We start from the raw sequence: 16,529 nt of genomic DNA, 5'->3' as shown, positions 1-16,529 counted from the left end.
TGCTAGGTCGGCTCTGATACCAAATATTATGACACGGGCCTAATGGGCAAACTAGCCTATCAACTTCGTTTGGTCTAAACCACTGACCAAAATGCTTAAGCTGAAGTTGATAGTAGTACACTCATCAGACCCTTATAAGTCAATCTTAATCTTACCCACTTTTGATGTGGGACTAATCAGGGATGTTACAAAATATATATATATATATATATATATATATATATATATATATATATATATATATATATATATATATATATATATATATATGCTTATTACCATAACTTAATCTCATACTCAAATCCACTAGCATACTTAAGTTTGTTGTGTTGAAAGATTGTGCTTTTTCACTACAAAATATGTTTAAAGTAAATATTAATATTTATGTATACTTAACCAATATTTTGTAGAATACTAAGAATAATATTTTTGAAAAGTATGTGCTTCTAACTTTAAAAATAAAAAACATAATAATATCATTTATCATATTTATAAAGCATAGATATCATAAATTATATCACTAAATAAGAGTAATATATACATATTATTTGTGTTTTCATTGGTATATTAGTTATAATTCAATGTGTATAAGACTCGGCCACTTGGTCCCTACTTAAGAGACAGCCAACCTCTCCCTGATATGTTTAGCAAGTGAGAGGAATCATCCAAATGCAAGAAGCTAGACTGACCAGCCTCGATCCCGAAGCCACCTTAACAGTGAAGACCCGACTTATAGGGACCCTTCCAACTGTTCTTAGAGTTGACTCCCCTCTATGCATCTTACACGAAGATCTTTTTTTAAATAATAAAAAAAAAGGATGTTGTGGGAGTCATGTCCCATGAAGTCTCCATCAAGAAGACAGGACAAAGTGAAATATTATATATTCCACCAAGACCATGGGCATGATATCGAAGTTTGTCTCTAACTGAAAAATCATATATAGTAACTCATGCACCAAGGACGATCGAAGTATTTCCTACATAAGTGGTAAGAACCATCACCTTAGCTTGAAGGATCAATCGAGAGATAAATTGATGTTATTATTGGAGGACAACTTAAAGAGAAGATAGCTTTTTAAGCTATAAGGCATATGTTATAACCACCATTAGAAAATGCTAAAGAGGCACATCATAGCTTGCAAATGTTGTACTCGTTAAAAAAAAAGAATGAAAATTAGATGATATATGTTGACTATACGAACACGTACAAAGCATACTCAAAAGATAATTATTTGCTATCTTGTATTTATCAATTGGTAAACATTACCTTGGGCTATGAACTACTAACTTTCATGGATGCCTTTTCGGGTTATAACTAAATCAAGATGACTTTGAAATATCAAGAGTATATTTCCTTTATTACCGACTAGGGTACATAATGTTATAAGGTCAAATCATTTGGATTAAAGAATGTAGGGGCAATATACTAGAGAATAGTGAATCGGATATTCAAGCCTCAAAACAAGTGCAATATGGAAACATATGTCGAAAATATGCTATATGTTCCCTCTTTAGGCTAAATGTCAAATATCTACTCATTGCACCCTCCTGGGCTAAGCATCAAAGATCTGCCCAATGCATATCCTTGAGTTAAGCTGCAAAGAGTTGTCTAATGCTTTTTCTTTATGCTAAGCATTAAATTGTCTGATATGTTCTCTTCGAACTAAGAATCAAAGATTATCTAATGTGTCCTCAGAATAGACATTGATAACTGCTCGATACTCTCTCCTTAGAGTAAGTATCAAAAATCTCCTTGAGGCACTCTTCTTAGACTAAACATCAAGGATTTATCGATGTGCCCTTCTCAATCTAAGCATCAAAGATCTACTCGATGTACCATCATCGAGTTAATAATCAAACATCTATCTAATGCGCTCTCCTCAAGCTAAACATAGAAAGATTTATTTGATGTGCCCTCCGTAGGTTAAGCATCAAAGATCTACCTATTGCGCCCTCATTAAGCTAACCATCAAAAAATTGCTCAATGCTCCCTCCTCCGGCTAAGCATTAAGGAGTTACTTGGTGCATTCTTTTTGAACTAAGCATAAAAAATTATTTGATATATCTTCCTCCGGTTAAACATCAAAGATCCCCATAATACACTCTTCTTGGGCTAAGCATCAAAGAGTTGCCCAATGCTTCCTTCTCAGACTAAGTATTTAAAAGTTGTTAGATGTGTCCTCTTCAAACTCAACATAAAAAATCGCTTAATGTATCCTCCGTAGGACATTATCAATCGTTCACTATACTCTCCTAAGGTTGAATATTGAAAACATGCTCGATGAGTTACTAGTCCCTTCAATAGGATCAAGGCATGATATATAGTATCATAATATGTAAAAACCAATAAAATCTCTCGACATGTTATCATCCATCAAATAAAAAAAATTTAAAACTATTTTTAATTATATAAAATATTCTCTCATGCCACTAGCGGCTAAATGCAAATCGACTATAAAAAATAACCCGATGGATGATTGTCAACCCTAAAACTCTATACATCGAACCTAACTAATGTATCAAGAGATCACATTCGAGACCCAACTCCATATTAGTATTTAGTGCAGATCGAACCTACTTCAGATATTGGAAGCATATCAAATGTATTAAGAAATTTCTAAAATAAGTCGAACCATAAACAAGTTAAGAATGGTCGAGTTCTCCACCACCGACTTTTTCTTGTCGCATAATAATATTACCGTCTGTGAGTGTTTTTGTAATATTTATAAGTCATTAGAAATGAGACCGTAAAAAATCTGTGGCTATTATTCCGAAATATTAGTGCGAGTTGGCAGCCATCTAAAGGCGAGAGAGAGAGCGAGAGAGAGAGAGAGAGAAAATGGAGTCTCCCTTCAAGGCGGATATCCTGAAAGGGAAGGTGGCGCTCGTAACGGGAGGCGGTTCCGGGATCGGCTTGGAGATCTCCACCCAGTTTGGGAGGCATGGCGCCGCTGTCGCCATCATGGGTCGCCGCCGCCAGGTCCTCGACGCGGCCGTCGCCGCCCTCCGGTCGGAGGGGATCCGGGTGAGCCGGCTCTGCCACAAAGATTCGACCTTTCACTGGACTTTCGTGTCTGAGCTCCTATTCGGTCCTCGGAACGAGAAATTGATGTTTTCCTCTTTGTCTGATTACCCTAATGACATGTTAAATTGCTTTGCTTTATGTGTTCTCTTCAGAGCTTTGGAAGCGTTTCTTTTTCGTCTTTGATTATGTAGCATATTCTGTGATTTTTGAAGGGGCCGATGTTATTTGATTGGATCAATCAGTGTTCAAATGCTCAAGAGCTCTACTCAAATGTCATCTGGGTTGAGTTATTTTGACAAATTGATTGACTATGCACAGATCGAAGAAAGTTCAAATAATATACAAGAATGTCCTAACTTGCATCATCGGCGAGGGTTTGAAGCCTCAACAAAAGAATTACAGCCTTTTTTGTCTCAAAATGGAACCAGAGAATCATTTCAACCTAATACACTAAACTCCCTAATAAACCAGCAACCACCCTGATAATGTTGTCCTCATTAAGAAACTAGCAGTGTGATGTTAACCTTTTTAACTTAGATGAGTTCGATAACTCAGATTATGTTTGAGAAGCTCATTAATTCCAACCAAGTTTGTTTCTGAGTTTCAACCAAATCAAGTTAGGCAGCAAATCAACTCGAAATCTTGACGAGTTAACTCGATTGGCTTACAAGTTTGGTTGATGAATTTTCGAAATATGGATCTCATGTGTATTGTCTGTACTACACTAACCTTTTTGTTTGATATGATCACAGGCAATTGGGCTTGAGGGAGATGTTCGTAAGCAGGAAGATGCAGCCAGGGTTCTGGAAAAAACAACTACGCATTTTGGAAAACTTGATATTCTTGTAAATGGGGCAGCAGGCAATTTTCTTGTGTCACCAGAAGATTTATCACCAAATGGTTTTAGAACAGGTATCTGTGTTTCTTGCAGGATGTTGGAGGGTACAATACTTTGATTTGATCATTTCTGACTTTCGCCCAAACATTTATACATACAAATCAAATTTATCGTGTAATTCTTGTAAGAACTCATTTACCATAATGCATTCCTTGTTGAATATGATTGGCATTCTAATACCTTATGGTTTCTTATTGCTTTGAGTTTGAATTTCTTACAGATACTGGCTGCTAAATAATCAAAGCTTCTTTCATTTGAAATTTCCAGTGATAGACATTGATTCAGTAGGCACATTCACTATGTGTCATGAAGCCCTAAAGCATCTGAAGAAGGGAGGACGAGGAGAAGGTCCATCTACAGGTGGCCTTATATTAAACATAAGTGCAACTTTGCACTACACAGCTGCTTGGTACCAGATCCATGTATCGGCAGCCAAGGTATGGTTAAACAAACTTCAGCTCTTGGTGCATTTGGTACACTTGCCTGTAACTTGTGCCCCTTTTATTATCACTAGGCAGCAGTTGACAGTATCACAAGGTCTTTAGCCCTAGAATGGGGAACTGACTATGATATAAGGGTCAATGGTATTGCACCAGGACCAATAGGAGACACTCCTGGAATGAGGAAGCTTGCACCAGGAGAAATGCAGAGTAAGTCTAGGGAATACAGGCCTCTGTATAAGCTGGGGGAGAGATGGGATATCGCAATGGCTGCACTATATTTGGCTTCTGATGCAGGTTTGTGAACTTTCTCGTTGCTGATAATAAGTTGTTTTTTTCAAATCCTCCAATATTGTTATTCTTATTTCTAAGTGCATAAAAAATGCCATCTCATGAATATCCTTGTGGCAAATTATCATGGGGAACTTCCATCTTCATTGTGTATGATGGAAAATGGGTGTGGCTAGTGAAAGAATGGGGTTTCCAACCTTGTGTGAGGATATATATACACGTTATGTTGCCGATTTGCCCTTCACCAGCCTGTGTATATTTTCACCTATTGACAAAGAATCAAAAATGAGATTTTGATCGTGCTTTAATGTTAGTAAAGGAATGTAAATTGGAGAAGACAAGGTTTGGCACCAGGATAAGATTGTTCAATTACAATCTAGGTGACTAAGGTTTAAATTTCAAAGTCAGCTTTTTGCATACAAGCATAAAACTATGTACATTGACCCTTCTTAGACTTTAGAAAAATGTAGATTGGATTGGAATGGGTAGATTGGATGAAACGGTTCAGTGGATTGGAAAGATGCAGATCAAAGATGAGCCCATGCTAATCCTTGATAAGAAGTGTAAATCATTCTGTATTTGCTCCTGGTATTGCTAGCCATCTGTTTACGTCGCAGAGTTCCTCGTGTACCTTTCTTTTGTATCTATTGGTGCTTCATCAGGTGGTGTTGGTCATCAGATGCTTGAAAATTGTCCCTGTTTACCAGACAGTATTTAGAACTATTTGTGGTGAGGTTTGGGTACATTTAGGAAAAGTTTTCTAGACTTGCCAACATTTGGTCATTGACAGATCATATGTGGATAATCTGCTTAATTTATTCTATTATATGGTAGTCATCTTTGGTGGTTTTGTTCACTTGGCAGTTTGTTGATGAACTGCACAGTATGATGTGAATATATGGTGCATATGTTTGTATGCATTATGATGTTGTTAGTATTACTGATTATTAATAACACAGTTTTTTACTGACACCTTATTTTTCATCCTACATTGGCTAAAATTTGGACTCTAGTGTCATGAACTGTGCAATGCCTTGGATTCTTATCATCATGAACCATAAGTTAACAAATAGTTGGTAAACAGGGTTTACGAAGGTAGATATTTTCAGTTGATATTGTCATCAATGTCACTTTAGCTAGTGTTGCTCTTCATTATCCTATCACATCAAATTTTGAACAGCAAAGTCTAGCTTAGTAGTACTACGAAAATCTACCATCAAAACCTGGCAACTGGTAGGGCTCATTGTGTCTGATTGTTATTGAAAAGTTCTATTTTCTAGCTTGTTCTTGATCCTATGTTTCTTTAATTAATCAGAAATTTTCATTAAACTAATCAGAAACTCAAACATGGATTCAAACCTGAGAAACATCACTTATGCAATAATGAACTAACCGCACTAGATGTCTCAATAGAGAGGGATTATCTTATGTTTTATTTAATACTCACTGAACAATTTTTGTGAAGTTTTTCTTGTATCGGCCTGCTATTTGTCACTGTAATGCCAAAATTTCACATTTGTCCTCATTTGCTAATTGTTTAAGGTAAATACATCAACGGGACTACGATGGTTGTTGATGGAGGACTTTGGCTGAGCCATCCGCGGCACATTGGGAAGGAAGAAGTGAAGAAGTTATCAAAGGTAGTAGAGATGAAGTCGAGGAAGTCACCTGTTGCTTTTCCAGCCAGCAAGCTGTAGTGGTGCCCCTTGTTATTGATGACATTGTTCTAGGTCCGGATTTTTATGCTTGACATAAACTACCACTAGTATAGTTTTTGAACATAGTAAAGAGTTTCTCATTATAAATCATGAAAAAGGAAGGTTAGAATTGAAGGTTTGCATCAATTGCATCTGAAGCCATCTCTACGTGGTTTATATGTGATCAGAGATAAATAAGTCATGGGAGTTTTATGCTGTCAGCTCCAATGGCACCTATGGAAGTCTTCATACCTCACTGATGACTTAGCAGCAGTAGTTCTGCATTGGCTTTTATGTTACAATACTGAGCCTTGGTGATGGTTACTGGACTTGCAATGGAAATTAAGCACCCATGTAGAAATTATATCGTGAGTTAGGCTCATGTTTTCAGGCAATTTTGACAGAGCTTTTGCTTGGAAATCTCTGGTTGGTTTAATCTTTCCTTAACTTCTTGGCCAGGAATGTTGAAGCTTGATTTCTTAGCATGGATTTTTATGTGTCAATATTAATCTGGTAACAATAGGGAAGCACTGAATGCCACATCAACATCAAAGGAAATATTTTTCAGGCAATTTCACAGCCCAAGATTTTATCTGATGATGTGATGAAAGGTAACCCAAATAACTGATCCATTAATTTGATGAGTTTAAACCACATGACTCATGTTTAAACTCAAATTAATGATAATATGTCAATAAAATTTTTATAAGCTAGTTATTCAATTTACTTTTGAGTATTATAATTTCACCAAAGGGTTTGAGGTCAAACATAACAGAATCAAATCTATTATCCTAGTGTACATAAAACTTAATCCAATAGTAGCTTTCCATTATGATAGGACTCGATGAGCCGTTCCGAATTTAATCTCATCCACGGATAATCCGTTCCGACTCACATCCCTTATCACATAGGTCTTGATAATATCTATCACAACATAGACTGATGGAATAACTGTTAGTAAAGCTAGTTTGATTAGGACTTGCATTATGCGTACATGACACACAAAGAGACTGTATAAACTGGGAAAAGGCATTCTGGCTTGCTCATATGTGTATGGTTCCCAAAAATAACATGACAACTAGGTGAAGGCATTGTTTCTCTTAAATAAAGTACTGGTGGAAAACAACTTGTCTAAAGAACTCATCAATCCAGGAGAACCATTTGGCTCAGTGTTGACCTCAACCACTTCTCCAGAAACTGGAGAATTGACCTTCCTGGTTGCCTTCACACTTTCAACTGCACCAAAATTCTTTCCCTGAGCCACAGCTCCAGAAACTTATGGCAATTCAACATATACAACATCACCCAAGTGATCCTGGAAGGGAATAATGCAAAGAATTCATGAAAAGAACAAAAACGTAGAAGCTGCATAATAATGTACATAACTAATATAACAACAGAACAATAACTAGGTTTGCAGTAGGAAGAAAAATTAATCGGATGAAACCATAATATGAATAACTATATAAGAATATTTTGGCTAGGGTCTCCCACATTGTTGAGTCAATTCAGATGGCAGTAATGGAACTCATCCAGAAAATAAAATCACCTGAGGATACCTGGTTATTCCTATCATTGCAGAAGAGCTATCAACTTTAACCCACTCATGCGTGTCAGCATATTTCAAATCCTTAATAACTGCACAGAAAAATGATCCAGAATCTGATCAGTATTATATTCTTCAAAGGTATTTGTTAGCATAGTTAAAGGCGCTAAACGCTAAAGATTCCAAAGACAAGCAAACTTTATATTGTATGCGATGTATTTTGACCTTTTATCACCACCAAATTAAAATATTGATTGACAATAAAATACTACAAGCCCACGGAGCAGTACTTGAACAAAACATCAAAATGTCAGCTGTGAAAATAGTTTGGAAACAAATACAGGAGTGACATGATAGTATCAGAGACAGGAAACTGATACAGCAAAAAGAATAAACAGTTTTAGCAATCTCAACTTTAATCTAGTCAAATTGCTTAGTTTTATGTTTATTTTAAAAAAATGTTCTTGCATGTTGAACTGCAGGATCACTTCGTCGGACTCTGATGGATCTGCTACAAAGCATATATGATATCAACTTACAGCTTAATAATCCTCACTAAAGTGCATATTTTAAGGATGGAAAGGGAGAGGACAAACAAGAGTTCATACAGACATTTGTACACTATGGGAGGCGGCCCTGCTTAAGGATGGAAAGGGAGTAATTAGCAGCATCAATGAGGTCAGCAATGTTGTGGAGAGAACGTTCTTCAGCTCCGAACAAGAAGATGCTGTGGACCTCTGCTTTCTTGGCGAGACGAGCCGCATGGGTGAGTGGGAGTTCTGGGGAGTTGAGGCTTCTCAAGATCTGACGGTACAATGACAAAACCTTTGCTCGGTTCCTTGCCAAGTCTTCAGTGGTTGCCCATATTAATCCTTTTGCCATTCTAATTGTGCAAATGCCTTCTACAAAGAGTTCAAGAAGAAAATTACAACTCCTAAAACCAACATAATAGTGGTCTCACTGGAAGCCCTGTAAAATTAATACATCAAGCAAAAAAATTTGGACCAGAAATCCACATTGATCAGTAATTACAACAATATACTACCGTTTGGAAAAAAATTATAGTGAGCAGAAAAAAAGCTAGGGAAAGAAAAAACAACAAATGGAAACCAACCAACTTGAGATCCCTCTCCCAGTGCAAAACAAATGAAGTCATGGACAAATGATGGATTGGGGAAAGTTGCCAAACCAAAACCCTGGGCAAAGTCATCAACCATGATTTCCCTTATGGACAGAATTTAGATGGAAGATACATGCAAACATGCATACTTCCGATGATGGATGGGGAGGTGCCTACAAGTCCAACAGAATCCAGCAAAGGAGATTTGATGAGAAATATATATTATTCCAGTTCAATGGACACTTACATGCAAACTAAATTGTTGTACCTAACACAGAAAACAGCTCCTTTTAGGAAAAAGCCTTGTTAAAATAGAAACACAAGTTACCAGAAGATTCTGAGTACATGATGATTCTAAGATTCACCCTGCACAAGCTTGCTGCTTTCATTGCTAAATTCACTCAACCTAGTCTAAATAATGTACTAATTGTGAGTCACATGATAGTTGTTGAATTCCTTGATCTTAAGAGAACTCTCTACAAGGGCAATGCAATCCTAACCCCTTTTCATTGGATGGTATATCTTTCTGCAAGAAGATTACTTAGTATAGATTAAGTGAACCCTATAACCAAAGGTGGCTAAGTCTCCTACTCGTAGATACAAAACCAATAAATCCAACCACATGGATAGTTTTAGACTTAAGTTTGAATTAGCATCGGTCAATGCAACCAACTTATTTGCTTAAACGTCACAATGAACAAATTCATATATATGTTACACCATTAGAGAGTTTTTCTAAAGATTAAACGATTCATCAGCTACCATTATAATACTTAACACAAGTAGAGATTTGGATGGCATGTAACTCACAATTAGGATGGTAATTGTCAGATTTACCCAAAAAATATTGATAAAACTTCTAAGTCCAAAGAACTACTTTCAAAATCAGCACTCCAAGCGTCCTGCACTATAAAGTTATATAATATGAATTTGTCCGTAGTTACTCAAAGAACTAAGTGGCACAGTCATTTCTCTAATGATCTTAGTATTGCTCCATCTAACTAAAATGTTGGATGAACAACACTTCAGCCCTTCCCACCCATGACATGAATAAAGGTCGAATATATTCTTTTCGTATCATCAGAAACTACTGAATAAAGTGATTCACATAATGCTGGTTAACAGGAAATTTACTACCACTTTTCATCTTAATACTTGTCAATCTCAAAACTCCACATAAACCACCAGTTAACAACTGCGATAACTGCAATCTCACCATAGACCGATGGTCTTATACTTTATTTTGCTCATCCTCTATACCACCCTCACTGTAACAATAATTAACCAACGCACAAGAGGCCAAATCATCCATCACCTTCACTCCAAGGTGTATATCAGCCAACACCAACCAAAAAAAAAGTACTCAAATCAAGCGAAAAACAAGGAAGAACAAGAGAAAACATCACGAATCGATCATCGAATACAACCAAAATCCCAAGGTCATCAGTAAAAATCTCATTTTTTGACGGGTGTACGATGATCCAACCAAGAGCAAGCAAAACCCATCCAGAAAAATCCAACCTTTCGCTCGGATAGATCTAACGAGACGCAACAACCCAAGCTCGCCATCCACACACAGACATAAGCCCCAGGAACTACCAAAAGAGAAGATTTCGAAGATTATGGGTTCACCAGTGGAGAAGCCTCTGTGAAAGATCGAGATCCTCAAGCAGGAGGCGGTTCTCGAAGCCCACCGCAACCTAGATGCCTTGGCCTTCTCCGGCGCGCTGCTTTCGTTTAGTCTCACTAACCCGAGTCGGGCGAGGCAATGCCGCACTCAGACCGGATATTGGAGGGCCGGCCGGAGCAGGTGCTACACACGTGATGTTCATCGGCATGTAGCGCTCACATGATCCAGAAGCATTTAGCTGTTTTTGCACACGTGCTTCGCACGTGGTTGGTGGACAATAAATCAGTCAAATATATAACAAGAAACAATATATTATAGTTAGCAATTCAGTAAGCATGAATATTGATAACAAGGAAAAAATTATGCTGTAACATAATAAAGCTCAATTGCCACATCTATTATTATTAGCGAATTTGACTCTATTTCAAACCCGACTTAATATTTATTTTAATCAATAACACATACCTTAATCCGATTGATTGTAATCTAATGTAATATAACTTAGATCAGTTAGGCACATATATTTCCATACAAATCCGATCCAGTGGCATCAATCATTTGCAACATGAGCTACAAGATTGGACCATGATACGGACTCGAGCTTGACCCAAATTGAATCCGGTGTTTGATCCGCCGCAACTTGCGGCTGTCGTTGCACCGACTGCTAGAGATAACTCGGTCACCTCCTCACCTCTCATTTGTTCGTGTCGCTCCTTCGGTCGGTGACATTTGCGACGGTCGTGCGACCGCTCGGCTTAGGGCCGTTTTAGCGACGTATAACGACCTGAATCAACGAGGACTACTGATCCAACGGCTGAGATCAAATCAATTTCATATAGTCGACCTGTTCAATCCCCTTCCCCTTTCTCTTCCCTTCCCCAAAACCTAAACCTTACACCCAATTTTCTCCGCAAGATCGCTTCTCATTCGAGGTTTCTGCACTCGTTTAGGTTAATCTGGTTGGTCCGGTCTCGGTGCGGATGGTTGTGATGGAGGATCTGATACGGTCGATCGAGTTGTGGTTGAGATTGACGAAGAAGCAGCAGCCGCTCGTGGACCCTAATCTTGATCCCGTGCTGCTGGTTCCCGGGATCGCGGAGTCGATACTGACCGCCGATGATAATGGGAAGGAGGAGCGGATGTGGGTGCGGATTATTATTGGCGCCGATCATGAGTTTCGGGCGAATGTCTGGTCGGAATTTGATCCTTCTACCGGTAAAATTTTGATATTTCTGCATTTCCTTTCTCCCCAGTTCTTTTAAATGAGGCAATAAACTGCAGTAATTTTGAAGGCACGATAAGTATTTGTGCTTGCCTTTTTCAAATATCACATAGAATGTATAGAGGGTTAGAGATTTTATTTAAAAAATAGAATTTCAAAAAAAATATTTATCTTTTATCTATTTATTTATTTTTTATATTTAATTATGTTCATTTTTTAAAAAATTTATTTGATGTTTTAATTGGATTTATTGGCTATAACTACACATACCCATTTGGATGATTATTGTTTGAGCAGTTGCACATTAACTTTTTTATATAAAGAGGATCTGTTGCTTGGTTTAGTTATCAAAGAGTTTCTCTTCTTGTTTCTAAGATTCTTGTCTCGAAGAAATCTCTTCTAAGATTTTTTAAAATATTTCTTGATTCTTCTTTTTATTTGATGTTGCTCCTTTTGCTTGTGATACTGTGTTAATCTTCTATAGTCGTGCTCTCAATAGAAGAATATCGATCTTATTCTTGGGGACGGATTCAATTATAAACCTGCTCGAAGCGGTGGAATCATTCTTCAGGACAACTGATAGTGATTCCAAGTGATTTCAAATTCTTTTTGTTTTTTATTTTATTAATTGGATTGGATTTAATTTTTATTGTTCATATTTTACCCCAACAATCTAAAGAATGAAAATCCAATTTCATCAAATGGGGTTCCTTTTCCTACCAATTTCTTTTGACTTTGAACTAATGGGTGTATAGTTCCCGTTCAAAATCTCTTCTTTTTGTCCTTGATGTAAATAATGTGATTGTCTTTGTCCTTGAAAGCTAAGATATTGGAGCATATGATTTTTCATTTCTTAGGTAAAAGAAAAAGAAGAAACAAGGAAGATTATGGAAAATCTTAGAGAAGATTTCTTAGAGAGAAGAATCTTAGAAACGAGAAGAGAGGACTCTTCCACACCTATACCAAGTAATCATAGCCAATAAATCTAATTAAAACGTCAAAGAAACCAAAGAAAAGTAACAAACATAATTAAATAATTAAAAGGAAATAAATAAATTGATAAAATATCAACAAAAGAAATTTTGAGACTGTGTATAGGAAATTTTGTATATCTATTTTTTATTGTTATAAGAAGTACTAGATATGGGGAATTACTTTCTCATATTCTCTCAGTACTTCTTAGTGCTGGCATCCGTTGAATTTATTTATCTCCCTTTCTTGTTCCCAAACTTGTTTCATTTTGCTTGTTAGCCCTTCTCCTTTATTTCTTAGAGAAAACATTATTGATGTTGCCTAATAATGAATGAAGTTTGTTTTTCTACTGCACATAATGACTTTTTTCTCATGATAAATTATGATACTCTTTTTTTCTTTTCTCCTGTACCTGTTTTAACAACCTAACAAGATAAGATTACGTCTTTTTTTTGTTTGACAAAGAAAAACAGAAATAGTCCAAAGCTTATGTTTGAATTGAAGATTGAATTAGAAGGTTATTTAATATGTACTTAGTTGAATCTCACTAAAAGAGTATGTAAAAGCTATTGCCTAGGGGCAATTTGTTATTTCTCACCATCTAGCTTGATCTAACATTAATGAGATATTGCTAGGCTTGGCAGCTAAGGCTGCTAGCATGCCTTATGGTAGATTCATTCTGGAGATAAAAGTCTATATGTGTTTTTAAAAACCATCAAAGGGAATTATCTGAATCCTTTGTTTCCATTTTGCTTTGTCTGCATTAGTTTCTATCGTGATACTGACCAACAAACACCTTCCTTGAAGTTAACCTTCTTTTTGCTAGTTTGTAGGAACTTATCATCTGTTAATTAAAATTATCTTTTATCGATTATTTCTGCATCCTGTTTCCTCGGATTATACAAACTCCTCAACTTCTCAAGAATTCTTGTTTATATGTATATATATACATGTATATGTATATATATATACATGTATATATATACATGTATATATATATATATATATATATATATATATACATGTGTGTGTATAAGTATTTGTTTTCTCTTAATCGACCTTACGCTTAGAATTTATTTTGACTTGAGATTGGTGGATGCAACATCAACAACTGATGATCTCCTTTTTTGCTCAGGACTCGATGGCTGTCGGTGGGAGCCTCCTCCAAGAGGTGGCATCCCTTAAGGAGCGGTACAATGCAATTGCCACGTAGTCTCTAGTCGAGTAGGAGCTAGCCCAACGCCAGACCAGGGTTGGCGAAGTGGAGTGTGAGCTCGAGGCCAAGACTACCATCTTGCGACAGCGAGCGGAGATAGCACAGAAGGCGACTGAGGTAGCAAAGGCAACAGCAACTTAGGAGTACCATCGAACCCTAGACGCCGAGGCTGAGGTGGAGCACCTTGGGCAGGAGAACTTCACTTTGAAGATGGAAGTCGGCAACCTCTACCATGCAATTGATGCCATGGCTCAGCAATTGGAGGAGGTGGATGATCGAGAAGCAAAGATCAAAGTATGTGGGGTAGAGAAGTATAAGGCTTCTTAGGGCTTCAAGAAGGGATTATCAAGGTTGGGGCATAACTCCTTTGCCTTTAGCTATGAACTTGTGATCTCTAAAGTCAAGTACGACCACCCTGACATCAAGTTCCCCGAGGACCCGGCCTGATAAGTGCCCCACCAACAGTGAAGTCATCATGATCAGCTCAAGCAACATCGCCGACCAAAGAAAGAGAACCATCTACACAGAGGGAGAAGTTATTGAGTAATTTTGTTGTTGACTAATTTATGTTCTAACATCATGTCATGGAGCCATGTATTTCTATTTTGTTTCTTGATCCTACTTATTGGGCCAGGGCAACTTGACACACTTGAATTAGCATTATAAAAAAAATAGATTGTAAACATCTTGATATTACTTACAATTGCATATTGGACTTGTCAACCTCTAAAGTAACTCGTTATTCTTATAACTAAATTACTTGCTTTTCTGTTAATTTATAGTTGTTATTGTCGCATGACTTACATGCTAATGCTCTTGCTTTTCTATTTAAGCTAAGAGGGAACAGAGCTTTACTATTTTAAATTTGTTCTAATAAATAATCTTTAAAACATCTAAACCCAACAGACATGATATTGTATGCATTGTCTCTGGTTTCTTTTATTTTAATTCTGGTTGGTATGCTTCTTATAGCTTCAAGTGTATGATTAGACGAATAAAGTTTTATTTTTTTGTTCTTGGTAAGTATAGTATGTTTAGTACGTACTATTTAATAAATTACTATTGTTAATCATGTAAGATTATTTAACCCATTTTCATATTATTCAAGTGAACAAAATCAGGTTCTCAGAAAAGCATGAGTCTAGTGGAGGCTTAAATACAAAGCTATGCGTTAAAGAAACCCAAATCTTATGTCGTTTATTTGCTCCTTTTCTAATCTCATGATGTATAAAGTAATATATTTGTCATAACAAATTTTTTTATGCTTCTACTAACGTTTGAAATGTGGGGGCTATGAAAATAAAGATATAGACACTTTCATTGGAAACTTGTATGGAAAATATTTTGCAATTACTAGCAAAATTTATATTAAATTGCATATGAAATACTAATCATAACATATTACTTCCAAGAGTGGTCATTATTTCTTCTTTACAAAAAACATATTAAGAGTAAATGATAATCATAATACATCAGACTTTTGTTTGTAACTTTAAACCTGCTGTTGTGAAGTAAAATAAGTGAAATAAAATTAGAATATGTAATTAATGTGTTGTCTTTTTATAATATTAGAAATATGGAGTAAATACATAAAAATGATGATATTTATTATTTTATTTATTGTATCAGCATCCAAGCAAATTGAATTTGTTTAGCATTAAGATCATGCTTATGAAATATATTTATATATATAGTGTATTCATTATCAATTATCTCTTTTATATAGGCATATAGAGAAAGCATTATTATCCTAATATCATCGAAAGGGATAGGTTAGCTTATAATGGGTCTTCCACTGGTAGAATCTCAACTTCAGTGGATATCCTTCGAAGGAGGTTTAATGGGGTAATAACAAGTTTATTAGTTAGCCAAGGAGCATATCAAAAAATAAAATATGAAAATGATATTAGTGCTAGAGTTTAACTCCAACCCCTATCTTTATAGTAATTCTTGGCTTCCTTTGTAGAGGTATAGGAATAATATAGCTCTTAAAAAGTCGAGCGATATTTTTTATAAGATCTAATTATATACATATCCAAACTCTCCTATACGAAAGTGTGATCGTATATGACCACAACAAATGTTTTAGGCAATCCCTAGAAATTCTGTATATGATTGTTGAAAAATAGACTAAAAAGAACATAATTCAAGATCTAGTTTACTCTGTTTTTTTTAAATCGAAAGTATCATACTAAGTGAAGTTTTAAGTCTCTAAGGACACTTCACCCATTGCGAGCATTCAAGCAATTTGTTTTAATAAATATTTTATATTTTAATAATTATATTTATTAAAAATTTTGAGCTTCATGGGGAATTGCTAGAGATTTTATTTTCAAAAAGAAATCTCAATTTTTTTTTTGTTTATGTTTTACCTATTTATTTATTTTTAATTATTTAATTATATCGATTATTTTTTTGTTTTATTTGATGTTTTAATTAGATTTATTGCTATGATTACACATAGTCATTTGG

The 16,529-nt window shown here is 35.9% G+C and overlaps 2 protein-coding genes and 1 long non-coding RNA gene across 4 annotated transcripts; 2 read left to right on the top strand and 1 right to left on the bottom strand.

Annotated features, from left to right (window-relative positions):
• Positions 1-2,790: 2,790 nt before the first annotated feature.
• Positions 2,791-6,486, top strand: LOC135605254 (peroxisomal 2,4-dienoyl-CoA reductase [(3E)-enoyl-CoA-producing]-like). Its single transcript, XM_065095130.1, has 5 exons — positions 2,791-3,025; positions 3,778-3,937; positions 4,191-4,360; positions 4,438-4,660; positions 6,197-6,486. The coding sequence occupies exons 1-5, from the start codon at positions 2,840-2,842 to the stop codon at positions 6,349-6,351; spliced, it is 894 nt and encodes a 297-aa protein (XP_064951202.1). The 5' UTR covers positions 2,791-2,839; the 3' UTR covers positions 6,352-6,486.
• Positions 6,487-7,263: 777 nt separating this feature from the next.
• LOC135605255 (uncharacterized) lies at positions 7,264-10,837 on the bottom strand. 2 transcript variants are annotated; one of them, XM_065095131.1, is made up of 5 exons: positions 10,650-10,837; positions 9,012-9,190; positions 8,510-8,799; positions 7,911-7,989; positions 7,264-7,666 (listed from the first exon to the last, which is right to left on the bottom strand). In XM_065095131.1, the coding sequence occupies exons 2-3, from the start codon at positions 9,112-9,114 to the stop codon at positions 8,519-8,521; spliced, it is 384 nt and encodes a 127-aa protein (XP_064951203.1). In that variant the 5' UTR covers positions 9,115-9,190; positions 10,650-10,837; the 3' UTR covers positions 7,264-7,666; positions 7,911-7,989; positions 8,510-8,518. The 2 variants fall into 2 exon arrangements, with proteins under 2 accessions (XP_064951203.1, XP_064951204.1); XM_065095132.1 differs by lacking the exon at positions 10,650-10,837 and having other exon boundaries at positions 7,901-7,989; positions 9,012-10,532.
• Positions 10,838-11,253: 416 nt separating this feature from the next.
• Positions 11,254-14,765, top strand: LOC135604920 (uncharacterized). Its single transcript, XR_010484267.1, has 2 exons — positions 11,254-11,862; positions 13,977-14,765. It is a non-coding gene; the product is annotated as an uncharacterized LOC135604920 (long non-coding RNA).
• The last annotated feature ends 1,764 nt before the right edge of the window (positions 14,766-16,529 follow it).

Source organism: Musa acuminata, chromosome BXJ2-2 (genome assembly GCF_036884655.1).
Source record: "Musa acuminata AAA Group cultivar baxijiao chromosome BXJ2-2, Cavendish_Baxijiao_AAA, whole genome shotgun sequence".
Taxonomy (NCBI): Eukaryota; Viridiplantae; Streptophyta; class Magnoliopsida; order Zingiberales; family Musaceae; genus Musa; species Musa acuminata.
This window is presented reverse-complemented; position numbering and strand designations above follow the sequence as displayed.